This window comes from Diuraphis noxia, unplaced genomic scaffold (genome assembly GCF_037042655.1).
Source record: "Diuraphis noxia isolate RWA-SAM2 unplaced genomic scaffold, SU_Dnox_SAM2 contig0001, whole genome shotgun sequence".
Lineage (NCBI taxonomy): Eukaryota > Metazoa > Arthropoda > Insecta > Hemiptera > Aphididae > Diuraphis > Diuraphis noxia.
Window position 1 is genome coordinate 14,325,945 of NW_028301711.1, and position 13,327 is coordinate 14,339,271.

The window sequence follows — 13,327 nt, forward strand, 5'->3', positions numbered from 1 at the left end:
ATATCTTAATCGTTTAACAACAACAACAAATTAAAATACCTATTAGTGAATAACATGCAATGGAATCACTAGCTTTCACGAAATTTACTCTTACATCGAATAACCGATCTATAATACAAAATATCTTATTCGTTTAACAACAAATTAAAATACCTATTAGTGAATAACATGCAATGGAATCACTAGCTTTCACGAAATTTACTTTTACATGTTTAGTATGATTTAAATAGAATTATTTATTTATATTTTAAATATCATCAACTATAATATTATTATGAAAGTATTAACCAGTATAACACATACTTATCATTTCCATGTTTAATATATCACAAATACAATTATTTATTTATATTTTAAATATCATCAACTATATTATGAAAGTATTATATAGTTAAATGAAACAATACTATTACTGTAACCAGCTATTAATAATGTCTTAATCGCTTACACGTTAGCTCTATATTGTATCTCATACCAATTAATAGACTCATCAACACACATATTGGCTCTGTAAGAACCGACATTCATTCAGTCTGTTCTCAGTCTTACACAATTGTAATTCTGCACTACGTTTCTATCAGTCTTATAAATTGTTCTGATATTCGCTCTACGTTTTTAAAGTCTCCAAACAATTATTTTACCGTTTACATTTATCTACTATTATTTTTCATTTACCTACCGTTAAGTGTTTTTTTCACAGTGTTTAATTTTAAACATTATATTATATTTTTCGTTTATTCCTTTACTAACTTAATATGTTTAACTGCGATCAGTGTCCGTCGGTGTTCGTGCGTAAATCCAGTTTAATCGTGCATCAAAATAAACATGCAGGTGTACGTTTTCCATGCACTGTATGCCCTTCAACATTTTCATCCAACCCACATCTTATTAGACATTTGAAGAACATTCATGGTATGTATTAATAATATAAAGTTTTATTATTTCAACCTTATACAATATTAATTTAATATTTTTCCTAAGGTATCGTCAACGTTCCGACTCACTTGAGACCATTGCCAACTGCACCGATCATCGATCAATCAACACGATCAAGCGTGATTCAATTTACTCCAGCTCAAGTCCAGATTGCACCGGAAATATCTGTTCCCGATGTCCTGGCCGGTGGATCGAACATGTTAACCGAAGACGAAATGTGTATGGAAGCCATGGACGAATTTGAGGATACAGGTTAGTTTTAAAAAAATATATACGGAATATAGTTTTTAAAAATAAATTTTAAATATAAATTCTATATTTTTTTTATTTTTTCAACGCGTGATTTTATTATATAAATTCTATATTATTTTAAACTTATCAAGTGGTTTGTGAAGTGATCAATGGTATAATAGTTGGAGTATTCCGGCATTGTATCGATCAATTCACTCGTCGCATCCTATGGTATAATAGTTGGAATACTCCAACTATTATACCAGTTGTCAGATCGTTTGATAGATTTAATTTTTTCAACGCGTGATTTTATTCTATGATATTTATTTTATCAGCTTAATTAATTTCTAAGTTAAATTAATTTTAAAAATTATAAGTCAATACATTTTATTTTTCAGTCATGATTTTAAAAAGACATATATTATTTTATAAGCTGTATAGATTTTATTTCTCACTCGCAGGTTGATTAGATTTTTATTAGATTTATTTATTAGATATTGATATTAGGTATTTTTTATTTTTAAAGATTCTTACACCGTTGCCGTTAACGGGAAACGTGTTTCGACTGCTAACACCACCTCAGCTGCTAGGGTAAAAAAGACGCGTATGGAAATGGTGAAGGCCCCCGGATTCGTGGAAATTTCGTCGTCTGCGAGCCGTAAAATCGTGTGGTACTATGCTAAAAATATCGGTAATACAATGATTTATTCAGACTTTCTTCGACCCCTCATGCCTGAACTAATAAATTTATTAAAGACCTCCATACAAAAACACGCAATAAAATTTAACCTTAAACTCGAGGCGATATACAACCGGCCCAACGTCCCCAATTCATCGGAGAACCGGGCGTTCAAGACAGTAGCAGTTGAAATTTACCCTGACAGCGATTTTAGAACTATTGTAGAGAGGGCGTACATGAAGTTGGTTCAGGAGAAAGACGATTACATCGGGAGAGGAAGCGGTTTCGTCCTAGAGTCGATAGACGGACTATTAGTAGGGGTGTATAAATATATGCCGATGGGTGGATCGTCATATATTCAGTTACCTGAATATATCGACAGGAAGCGGGCCACCATCAACCCACAAAATATAGACCAGGAGTGCTTTAAGTGGGCAATTTTAGCGAGACATGTTACGGGGCCGTCGGCATTTCGTGTGGAGGGAGATAAATATAGTCAGCATGAGGGCAAGTACAATTTTGACGGTATTTCGTTCCCTACACCTCTGTCGGATATCGGAAAATTTGAGAAAAATAATAATAACGTCTCCATAAATGTATACGGCCTCGACAAAAAGTTCCAGGCGCCCCGTAAGTACCCAACGTATGAAGTGTATCCCCTGCGTGTGGTCGACGAAGAAAAAAAGGAACACTTCGACTTGTTGATGGTAACGGACGGTGACAACTCGCACTATGTGTACATTTCAAATTTTTCCCGGCTTATTCGCAAGCAGAAAACGAGACACAATGGGAGTGTCATTTTTTGTAAAAGGTGCTTCACGTCATTCGACAACCAAAATTTAAAATACAAGTTGAGCGGACAGGAGGCCCTGGACCAACACAAATTGATTTGCGGGGCGCACAAACCAATTTTACCGGAGATGCCGAAGGAGGGTGATTGTGTTGAGTTCAGGGCGTGGAAAAAGACAGTGCGGCATCCTTTCGTTATATACGCAGATTTTGAGGCGATCTTGGCGAAGTCGGAGGAGGCAAGAGGGTGTAGTACCACGATTATTCAAAAACACGAAGCGATGAGCTACGGGTTTTTGGTGAAGGCAAGCGATGACGTGCCGGCGGATTTATTGGTTCAACACGAGATACCGGCGGGGCCGGTAATCTATAGAGGTAGCGAAGACAGGACGGATGTGACGAGACATTTCATGGAGTCGATAGTTGAGGTGGCCCTGAAAATCGAAGGTCTGATGAAGACGAATATTCCTTTAAAAATGACTAAGGGTGAAGAAAAAACACACCAAGAGTGTATAGAGTGTAATTTATGCAAATGCATATTAGTCGGGGACGATAAGGTTAGGGATCACGATCATCTGACGGGAAAATTTAGGCAGACCTTGTGTTCTAGATGTAACTTAGAGTTACAACAGCCTAAATTTGTCCCCGTTTTTTTCCATAACCTTTCCAACTATGACGCCCATTTAATAGTAACGGAACTTGGGTATGATACACAGACTATCAACGTTATACCGAACAGTGAGGAGAAATATATATCTTTCTCGAAATATATAAGTAGTACCTTCACTGTTCGGTTTATCGACACGTTCCGATTTATGGCGTCGAGTTTATCATCCCTGGCTGAAAATTTAGTTACACCCGAACATGAGAACTTCCGTGAGACAGCCAAACATTTTGTCGCCGGAGATATGCCGCTCGTGACTCGTAAGGGGGTGTACCCGTACGAGTACACGGATAGTTGGGAGCGGCTGGAGGAGACGAAGCTACCGAGGAAGAAGGATTTTTACAGTACATTGACAGAGACCGGGATTAAGGAGAAGGAGTTTGAACACGCGAATGAGGTCTGGGACCACTTCGGCTGTACGACGTTGGGTGAGTACAGTGACTTGTATTTGAAGATCGATGTGCTGTTGTTGGTGGACGTCTTTGAAAACTTCCGCGATGTATGCATGAGGGCTTATAACCTGGACGCCGCCCATTATTTCACCGCCCCAGGCTTAAGTTTCGATGCGATGCTTAAGTTCACGGGGCAAAAGCTCCAGTTATTGCATGATTACGATATATTGTTGATGTTCGAAAATGGTCAGTATATTTTTTTTTTAAATTAATATATAATAATCTTATATATTTGTTATAGGTATACGTGGAGGATTGGTGCAGGCGAGCAAGCGATATGCAACGGCGAACAATGTAAAGACCCCGGGGTATGACGAAACGAAGGAGAAATCGTGGATAATATATCAGGACTGTGAGTATATTTTTTTCAAAACTTTTTAATTTTTTTCTTACTAAATAATATTTTTAAAATTGTATAGGTAACAACTTGTACGGGTGGGCAATGTCCCAGTACATGCCGTACGGTGGGTTCAACTGGGTTGAACCTACATTGAACGGATTGAACGATTTAGACGACACTTCACCCATAGGACGAGTGTACCCAAGACACTTGCATAACGGACATAACGACCTGCCTTTCCTGCCGCGAAACAGCGTGCCTCGAGGCTCGAAGGTTAGGAAGTTGATGGCGACATTTGAGAAAAAGGAGAATTACATCATACATTATAGAAACCTACAGCAGGCCATTAAGAATGGTTTGATAGTTGAAAGAGTAAATATTTGTATTTTATATGGTTTTAAACAGATTTTTAACATTTCTCTTATTTTTTATAGGTACATAGGGTTATTCAGTTTAACCAGTCGGACTGGTTAGCAAAATATATAGAGTTGAACACCGAGATGAGGAAAAGAGCTACAAACGCGTTTGAGAAAGATTTTTTTAAGCTGATGAACAACGCTGTATTTGGTATGTTACTTTATACTATTTATTATATTTTATTAATATTTTATTTTTACAGGTAAAACAATGCAGTCTAAAAGGAAAGAGATGAAGATGGAGTTGGTGTCGTGTGAGAGGAGATTACAGAAACTCATTAATAAGAGTACATTTAAACACTGTACTACTTATAATGAGAATCTTAACGCCGTAGCGCTTGAAAATAAAATTATAAAATTTGATAAACCTATATATATTGGTAAATATACTTTTTAAATTACACTTTTATCATATATTTATTAACATATTTATTATTTACAGGATTCGCTGTACTAGATATTTCAAAAACAATGATGTATGAGTACCATTATGATGTCATGCAGAGGCATTATGGAGACAGGATTAAACTAATGTATACTGATACAGGTAAATATTATATTAAAACTATACTCATGTATATAATATATTAATATCATTCTTTTTCAGATTCACTGATTTACCATGTCTATACTGATGACTTTTATATAGACTTGGCGGTCAACCATAACTTGTTGGACCGGATGGACACCGCTAACCTGCCCAGTGACCATCCATGCTATGTGGCGGAAAGAAAGAAGATCCCGGGATACTTTTCCGATGAGGTGGATGCTAATGCTATTACAGAGTTTTGTGCGTTGAGGGCAAAGTCCTACGCTTTTAATGTATATGCAGGAGAAGAGGATGCGGTGAGAGATAAGAACGACAAGGATAAAGTTGGTGGTGAAAAAATCAAAGCGAAGGGGATAAGAGGTCATGTGGTTAAAAACCACATGACTCTTGAGGATCATAGAAAGTGTCTGTTTGATGAAGAAGGAGTGGAATTATGTACAGAGAATGTTTCAATACGGTCATTCAATCATCAACTCATGACGATAAAGACTAAAAAATTAACATATAACAGCTACGATGACAAGAGGGTGGTGCTAGTTGATAAAATACATACACTAGCACATGGACACTATAGTATAGAGTAAGTTATTATAAAATATATATTTAAATTATTTTACTAACATTTTCTCTTAATTTTACAGAGGAGATGATATATGGTCTGAACTTGAGGAAGATGGAGGGGACTGGAACGAGGAAGAGAAAGGAATAATGAGAGAGCTTCTACATTACATAACCTGATTTTATATATTGTATATTTTTTTTATTGTAAATATTAATATATAGTTTGTTATATATTGTAAATATTATCATGTTATATAATTAAACTTGAGATAGATTAATGTGCATATTTTTGTAAATGCAGCACATAAACTTGAAATTATTGTAAATAATATATATGTTTTATTAGTTTTAAGTTAGATTAGTACATTTCTTGTATATATTTTTGTAAATGCAGCACATAAAATTGAAATTATTGTAAATAATATGTATGTTTTATTAGTTTTAAGTTAGATTAGTATATTTCATGTATATAATGTGTAATTGTTAGATGTTTAAATTTTTTTATGTTTATAATGTATAATTGATAGATATTTAAGTTTTTTCATGTTTATAATCATGTTTTTCTGTTTCAGGTATAGATGGAAGCCAATATTAGTATAATTAAAAAACCTTAAAACATAAATATGTTAACATATAAAATAAAAAAACAATGTTAAAATATAATTATGTTTATTAAATAAAATGTATACAACACAATTTTTTAAGAATTATTTATAAACCATTTTCTTATAGCAAATACTTTATAGAATGTACATTGTATAGGATTAAATTCCATATGAAAAATACAACAAGGTAGAGTTTCATCGTCACATATTTGGTCCAAACGTGGACATCCAAGGTCTTCGATGTTGATGAGTGCGACTTGAGGTATAAATTCCATAAGAAGTTGTTTTTTCTGTTCACCTTTGACATAAATGCATGTGAACTTTAATGAATTCAATATTCTACTTAGTTCTTCATACTCAACATCACCATATTCTATAGATAGTTTGTGATAGTTACGTTCCAACCACTTGTTAGTTTTTCGACTCTTATTGTCCTGTATAGTTTTTGAATTTTTAAAAATCCAGTGTTGAGTTGCCCATGTTTCTGTATCGACTATAGATAATTCTTTAATAAAATATTTATTGCCTGCTCCAAGAACGCATTGCATGTCTGCGATAGCCGACGACATAATTACAGGTTTATAACACTGACATAGGACTACCAAACACGATGGTGTATACAGCTCGACTGAAATTATTTTTCAATACCGCATGACTCTAACCAACTATTTTATTCTGAACAAAATCAAGTTTTCGTATTATTTTTGCTTTCCAGGATTATCAAACGTGAATTTAATTCTGAAATGTATGCTCCATGATTCGGTAATGAATTTTCATCAAATATTCCGGTTATACGATTTATTTCAGCTTTTAATTGGGCCACGTCAAGTCCCTGGATAGCGATCGCTGTACTAGTTTCTGCACAGTCATTAAATAGCTTCGACATACGATTTTCACAATTTAATAAAGACTTATTACTTGATTCAATATTATTTTCAAGCAATTGTATCTTATCACGTATATTAACAATATTACTTTTCAAAGTTTCAATTTCTTTTTGTTGGAGTTTCACGTCATTTAGTATCGTTTTGTTACTTGACTGAATATCTGATATAATTCTTTTAGCATCGCTCACCTGAGAACTACCGAACACGTTCATAGTTATAAAACGATTGACACTATTTTTTGACATCACGTGTATTTATCCAACTATTGTGTGTATTATCGAATCCTAACCACTTGACATACATTTGATTCTGTTTTTTACGTATAATTTTTTCAATTAAATATTCGTTTGGGAAATTAGTTTTGTTTATTTCTTCAGAGTAAAAAAAACCTGCAATAGGTTTACCCATATAATCTTGTAGTTGATAAGTAACGGGTAATGTTTTATTTATTTTGATAATCTCGAATATTTCTGTAGACCAGTTTGGTAAATAACCTTTTGTGAACACACCCTTTTGTGTACTGATACGAACGTTATCGCCAACTTTAAACTTATTTTTTACAGTATTAATTTCACGATGTTTTATTACCACCGAAGCGGGGTTGGAATCTGCTTGTATTGGTGTCATTCCTATAGTTCTATGGTATGAATTATTGTATTCGTCAAGTAACTTTGGTAAAATTGAAACCCATTCGTGAGAGCCACGGGCAGTGAACTCCTTATACATTTTTCCCTTCAAAGTACGATTGAACCTCTCTGATATGCTGGCCTTTAGAATACTGAAGGTCGAGTATTTATGTATGCCATATTTGATCATCAAAGCGTCGAAAGTGGTGTTGTAAAATTCTTTTCCGTTATCGAGTTGTAAAAGTTTCGGTGAACGATCGAGTAATATTGTAGCCATCGCGCTAGTAACTTCTTTACCCGATTTACACTTTAACGGTTTCGCCCAGGCTCGTTTAGTAAAACAGTCAATCACAACCAGGATGTACTTGTAACCACCATTTATCTTTGAATATGGTATCATTTCAACCAAGTCAGCTTGCCATAAATCATTTTTTCCATAAACGTTAACTCGACGCCTAGTGAAATTTTTCCTTGCTGGTTTGTGAAGTTCGTTAGCGATTCCCCGTTTAGACATCTGGAATTCGCTTTATTAGTCCGGCCTCGTGTAATTCATCGAAAATCGATATTATTTCGTTTGAAACACTTGTATTGCCAGCTGCTTTTGACGCGAGAAGTAGACGTAATCGATCGACCAACTCGTTTGGATTGTCCCAATACACTAAGTTATTTTTCTGTAATTTTATAGACAGCTCGCCACCCGAGGGGAATAATTTACTAATAATTGTTGAATATTTAGTACCACCCTTTTTTATTTTATTTCCAACTGTAGATAAGTGTACCGATGTTTGAGTTAATATAGATTTATACTCATCTAAATCGTTTTCGGTATAAACGAGTGGATTTTTCAAAAATAATAACTGTATAAGACCCGAGGTTAAGGTATAAACATTACTGTCGATAAGTAAAGTGTTTTCTAAGAATTTTACTTCTTTTTTACCCAAGATAATATATCCGTTTGGAAGTTTTTTCGGACCATAGATTTTATCCAAGTCTGTAGACTGAAACCAATTTTCAATTTCTTGTTGATTGTAGTCCAAAATCGAGTTTTTCGATTTATTGTCAGTATTTTCTTTGTTCAATCGAGGTTTATTTGATATTTTAGTTAAAGGATCGATAATTGGTTTTAATGTCTGTGTCATTAATTGTTGAACATTATCAGAACCGGTTTTTAATGCGATATATTTACGTTTAATACTTTCCTTAGCTTTAACTAACTCATCTAACACAGTAGTTGTCTCCGTCATGACTGCGTTTTAAATGATAATATTTATTATTTGTAGCGTCTTATATAACTACATAAGTATCAAACCCAAAACGATAACGCCCGTTATCACGCTCACTATCTTTACAAATAACAACAAATGTAAACCTCTCACGGTTCCAGCACGTCGCACAAAATTGTTTAAATTGTATATATGACATATCACCCGAACAGTGCTCGTTGTACACATGTTTTAAATTTGTTTCGTCCTGTTTGAATAATACTATTAAATTTGCATTATCACGTATAAGCTGTTTAGGGACTTTTGAGTAACTCTGGGCCAGATAAAATGCATCTATTTTATTGTGACGACCTCGAGAAAAATAATCTCTTATAACGTTTTGGTGTTCACCAATAACATCGTCCAAGATAAAAATTGAGTTTGGTAAAACTTTCTCGGGTGGAATTACTTTATCATTCTCGAAAAAGGTAAAAATGTTCATACCGTCTATTCCGTCAATAATACGTTTCAGTAATTTATATTTAGGTTGTTCCAGCGTCTTGGAGTATATGTAAACGTTTTCAAATCGTAACCCATTTTCATCGACTAGTAGAAAATACATCAGATTGGTTTTGCCACACCCCGAGCTGCCAAGTATCAACGACCTTATCGTATTTGGAAAAAGTTCACCGTGTCTCATCAAAATTGTCTCGGGAGAATCAATATTATAAATCCGGAGTTTTTTCTCTTGTTCAATAAAGCGCATTTTTTTTAAATTGTTCACTATAAATACAGCTGCTATGTTAGCGAGAGCGTCACACGATGTCTCCTGTTCGTAAGCGAAACAACAATAAGGGTTCCGGTCTAATTAACTCTGTTATAAATCATTTACCAGTGGAATTACATTTACCTGGTTATAGGTAAGTCACTACATTATATTATTAATAATAAATCTACTAATAAATTATATATATTTGTTTCTAGATTTGCCGGTCCTGGAACCAAATTAAAAGAAAGATTAGCTCGCGGAGAACGTGGAATAAACAGACTTGACGAGTTGGCTAGAGCTCATGATATAGCATACGACGAAAGTAATTCACTAACTGATCGGCATAGAGCAGACGAAGTATTAGAAAATCAGGCTTGGGAGGTTTTCAAATCTAAAAACACCGGTATTAAGGAAAAAGCCGCGTCTTGGTTAGTTACTACAGCTATGAAGGCAAAGCGTAAGCTGGGTGCTGGTTACGGATTTAAACAAATGGTGTCGGCAGCTAAAAAAGCAATCAAAAATAAAATGAACGAAAATAATATTACAAAATTAGTAAGAACATGTCTGTCAGCTGCGAAAAAAACTAAAAATAAAAAATCTAAAAATAAGAAAACTAAAACACCAAGAATTATACCAATACCTAAAAAGGGTGGTATTTTACCTTTAATTCCTATTTTTGCTGGTTTATCTGCATTAGGGGCGCTTACCGGTGGAGTAGGTAATATAGTAAAAGTCGTGAAAGAATTGAATTCTGGTAAAAACACTCCTATTCATTTAGGCAAAGGATTATATCTTACTCCTCACAAGGGCAGCTCTTATAAAATCGTAAAAGGTAAAGGTTTATACCTAGCACCGCATAAGGGTGGTTCAGTTAAGAAATCCAGGTCAAAAAACTAATTTCCACGTTACCCGATAGAGCGTTGTACGATTACGAGATTATAAAATACGCTGTCTTGTTGAAAATACCTCATTTCATCGGTGTATTTGCAAGAGACAAGTTGCCTCGACGTGCAAAACATCAAGAGTCAGCTGTAGTTAATTTAGACATCGAAAACGGAACAGGTACTCATTGGGTAGCGTATAAAAAAATCGGAAAACAAGTAAAATATTTCGACAGCTACGGAAACTTACCCCCTCCGCTGGAGTTACAGAAATATTTCAACGGCTACAATATCGAATATAATTACGATAGATATCAGAAATATAATACAACAAACTGTGGGCACTTGTGCTTAAAATTTTTATCATGTGTACTATAACGTTAACCGGTAACTCGAGCGAATTGTCATGTGACTTTTTTCCACCCATAGAAGTCAGTAAAAATGCAAAAATTTGTCTGTTAGGTTTTCAAACGAATAATTCTATTCCTAATGTAAACGAAAAGTGTAATAAAATATGTTTCACATACAGTAATGATAATAAAATGAATAGCGATACCTATGTAATACCAACAGGCTCTTATGAGTTGAGTGAAATTGAAGCAGCTATAAAACGTCTATTACATAATACCGATACTTTATTCGAGTTGAGAGCAGATAATAATACACTAAAATGTACAATGTTTTGTAGTGAAACTGTAGATTTTAGTATGACTAATAGTATAGGACAGTTAATGGGGTTTAAAAATCGTAAATATGCTGCTAATGTCAATCACGAATCAGATACGTTGGTCAATATTACCAAAACAAACTGTATATATATCGATTCAAATCTGGTTATGGGTTCATTCGTCAACGGTAAGCAGTGCCATACAATACACGAGTTTTATCCGAATGTACCTCCAGGCTATAAAATAATAGAGGTACCAACACATTTGGTTTTTTACCCCATTAATTCTACATCTATAACGCACGCAAGTATAATTTTTAAAAATCAAGACAACGAGCTGATCGATCTACAGGGCGAACCAGTATCAATACGATTATTAATTCAAGACTCGTGATGGGGCTTCAATTTTATAATATAAATAGACCTGTATATGAAAAACCCGTTAGTCGTGCTAAAAACACTAACAAGGTAACAACTCCGGAGAAGAAAAAATATTCGAGACGAAAACAGACTAAACATAGTCTAACACCTGATAATTTGGCTTTTCTACGCTCGATAAACGTTATTTAATATGGACGACACATATTTAGATGTCACGGCTGGATACATCGACGATTGTAAAATAACTCAAATCGACTATCATTCTTTTTTACCTTATTCGACGTCGGCTCTTTCTAATAATGATGAGGTGCGTATTGCTTTACATAACACAGAGTCTTATACATTACCGTGCGAGAGTTATATTTACATCGAGGGGTCAATAACCAAACCTGCAGAAATAACTGATGAGATTAGATTTATAAATAACGGACTGGCATTTCTTTTCGCCGAAATGAAATATGAAATAAATGGTACTCAGATTCAAAAACTCGTCAATCCAGGTATAACGACCACATTAAAAGGATATTGTTCGTACAATAAAACAAATATTTCTTCACACCAAAACGCTGGCTGGGACAATGATTTTAAAAATGTGAATAAAGACTTTATCGATGGTGACAATTTCAATGGATGTATTAATCTTAAAGATTTGTTTGGTTTTTGTGAAGATTATAAGCGAATTTTAATAAATTGTAACCAGCAGCTCATATTAAATAGAGTGTCTATCGATTTAAATGCAATCAAACAGTATAAAAATAATGAAGTTGTGGCAGACGCTCTTAAACTAAAAGACGTTAAAATTAACATAACAAAAATATTGTGGCGGATGCCTATAGTGAGAGTTAGCGATCGGGAAAAAATTCGACTGTTGAAAGTAGTCAACAATCAAAAACCTCTGACATGTGCGTTCAGATCATGGGAACTTTGTGAATACCCGTTTTTACCTCAAAACACTTCACATTCATGGAAGGTAAAGACATCCAACAAGTTGGAAAAACCTCGATATGTTATAATCGGATTTCAAACTGATAGGAAAAATAGTTCGAGTAAAGCAATGTCATATTTCGATCAATGCAAAATTAAAAACTTAAAGGTTTATTTAAACTCTGAAGTATTTCCCTACGAAGATTTTCAAAACGACTTTACCAAAAATAAGATGGCTACATTATATCGCGCGTTTGCAGAGTTCCAAAAATCTTACTATGGGCATGATGATGTGACACCTCTATTGAACCGTTCAGATTTCAAAAATCTGGCTCCAATCATAGTCGTTGACATGAGCCGACAAAACGACAATGTGAAAATGTCAACTGTCGATCTCAGGATTGAAATAGAAGCCGACGTAGCGTTTCCAGCTTCAACTTCAGCATATTGTTTAATATTACATGACCAAATTATAACTTATAATCCATTTAATGGAGAAGTAAGAACCTTATAAATATTTAATGTAAACCTTATTATTTATAAATGTTAATATTTTTATTTTATTTTTATTAACCTTTTAAATATTTATTGTAAACCTAGTTATTAATAAATGAAAATATTTTATATATCATACTGATTAATATTATATATATATATATATATATATATTCGAATTGTATCTTATAATCCACTTAATAGAGAAGTAAGAACTTTATAAATATTTATTGTAAACCTTAATATTAATAAATGAAAATACAAATTTTATA

The 13,327-nt window shown here is 33.9% G+C and overlaps 5 protein-coding genes across 5 annotated transcripts; 4 read left to right on the forward strand and 1 right to left on the reverse strand.

Moving 5' to 3' along the window:
* Nucleotides 1-667: 667 nt before the first annotated feature.
* On the forward strand, nucleotides 668-3,480 carry LOC149059861 (uncharacterized; the record flags this gene model as incomplete). Its single annotated transcript, XM_089226588.1, has 3 exons — nucleotides 668-912; nucleotides 982-1,188; nucleotides 1,694-3,480. Coding segments are annotated over exons 1-3 (2,151 nt in total), but the record flags the coding sequence as incomplete, so codon positions are not given.
* A 5-nt stretch (nucleotides 3,481-3,485) lies between these two features.
* Nucleotides 3,486-4,174, forward strand: LOC149059862 (uncharacterized). The gene is made up of 3 exons (XM_089226600.1): nucleotides 3,486-3,937; nucleotides 3,993-4,059; nucleotides 4,171-4,174. The coding sequence occupies exons 1-3, from the start codon at nucleotides 3,544-3,546 to the stop codon at nucleotides 4,172-4,174; spliced, it is 465 nt and encodes a 154-aa protein (XP_089082726.1). The 5' UTR covers nucleotides 3,486-3,543.
* Nucleotides 4,175-4,193: 19 nt separating this feature from the next.
* LOC149059863 (uncharacterized) lies at nucleotides 4,194-5,795 on the forward strand. The gene is made up of 6 exons (XM_089215981.1): nucleotides 4,194-4,463; nucleotides 4,526-4,658; nucleotides 4,711-4,887; nucleotides 4,950-5,054; nucleotides 5,115-5,637; nucleotides 5,699-5,795. The coding sequence occupies exons 1-6, from the start codon at nucleotides 4,194-4,196 to the stop codon at nucleotides 5,793-5,795; spliced, it is 1,305 nt and encodes a 434-aa protein (XP_089072107.1).
* Nucleotides 5,796-7,341: 1,546 nt separating this feature from the next.
* On the reverse strand, nucleotides 7,342-8,980 carry LOC107169171 (uncharacterized). Its single transcript, XM_089226604.1, has 2 exons — nucleotides 8,663-8,980; nucleotides 7,342-8,250 (listed from the first exon to the last, which is right to left on the reverse strand). Exons 1-2 carry the CDS (start codon nucleotides 8,978-8,980, stop codon nucleotides 7,342-7,344), a joined length of 1,227 nt encoding a protein of 408 aa, XP_089082730.1.
* Nucleotides 8,981-11,826: 2,846 nt separating this feature from the next.
* On the forward strand, nucleotides 11,827-13,074 carry LOC149059864 (uncharacterized). Its single transcript, XM_089226610.1, has one exon. It carries the CDS (start codon nucleotides 11,827-11,829, stop codon nucleotides 13,072-13,074), a length of 1,248 nt encoding a protein of 415 aa, XP_089082736.1.
* Nucleotides 13,075-13,327: the final 253 nt, after the last annotated feature.

Excerpts from the sequence above, each read along its gene's own strand:
- LOC107169171 (XM_089226604.1), bottom strand. The coding sequence starts at position 8,980 with ATGACGGAGACAACTACTGTGTTAGATGAGTTAGTTAAAGCTAAGGAA. Across the intron at positions 8,251-8,662 it reads TTATCTTGGGTAAAAAAGAA|ATGTCTAAACGGGGAATCGC; the intron begins GTAAAATTCTTA and ends AGCGAATTCCAG.
- LOC149059862 (XM_089226600.1), top strand. The coding sequence starts at position 3,544 with ATGCCGCTCGTGACTCGTAAGGGGGTGTACCCGTACGAGTACACGGAT. Across the intron at positions 3,938-3,992 it reads ATTGTTGATGTTCGAAAATG|GTATACGTGGAGGATTGGTG; the intron begins GTCAGTATATTT and ends TATTTGTTATAG.
- LOC149059864 (XM_089226610.1), top strand. The coding sequence starts at position 11,827 with ATGGACGACACATATTTAGATGTCACGGCTGGATACATCGACGATTGT.
- LOC149059863 (XM_089215981.1), top strand. The coding sequence starts at position 4,194 with ATGTCCCAGTACATGCCGTACGGTGGGTTCAACTGGGTTGAACCTACA. Across the intron at positions 4,464-4,525 it reads ATGGTTTGATAGTTGAAAGA|GTACATAGGGTTATTCAGTT; the intron begins GTAAATATTTGT and ends TATTTTTTATAG. Across the intron at positions 5,055-5,114 it reads ACTAATGTATACTGATACAG|ATTCACTGATTTACCATGTC; the intron begins GTAAATATTATA and ends ATTCTTTTTCAG.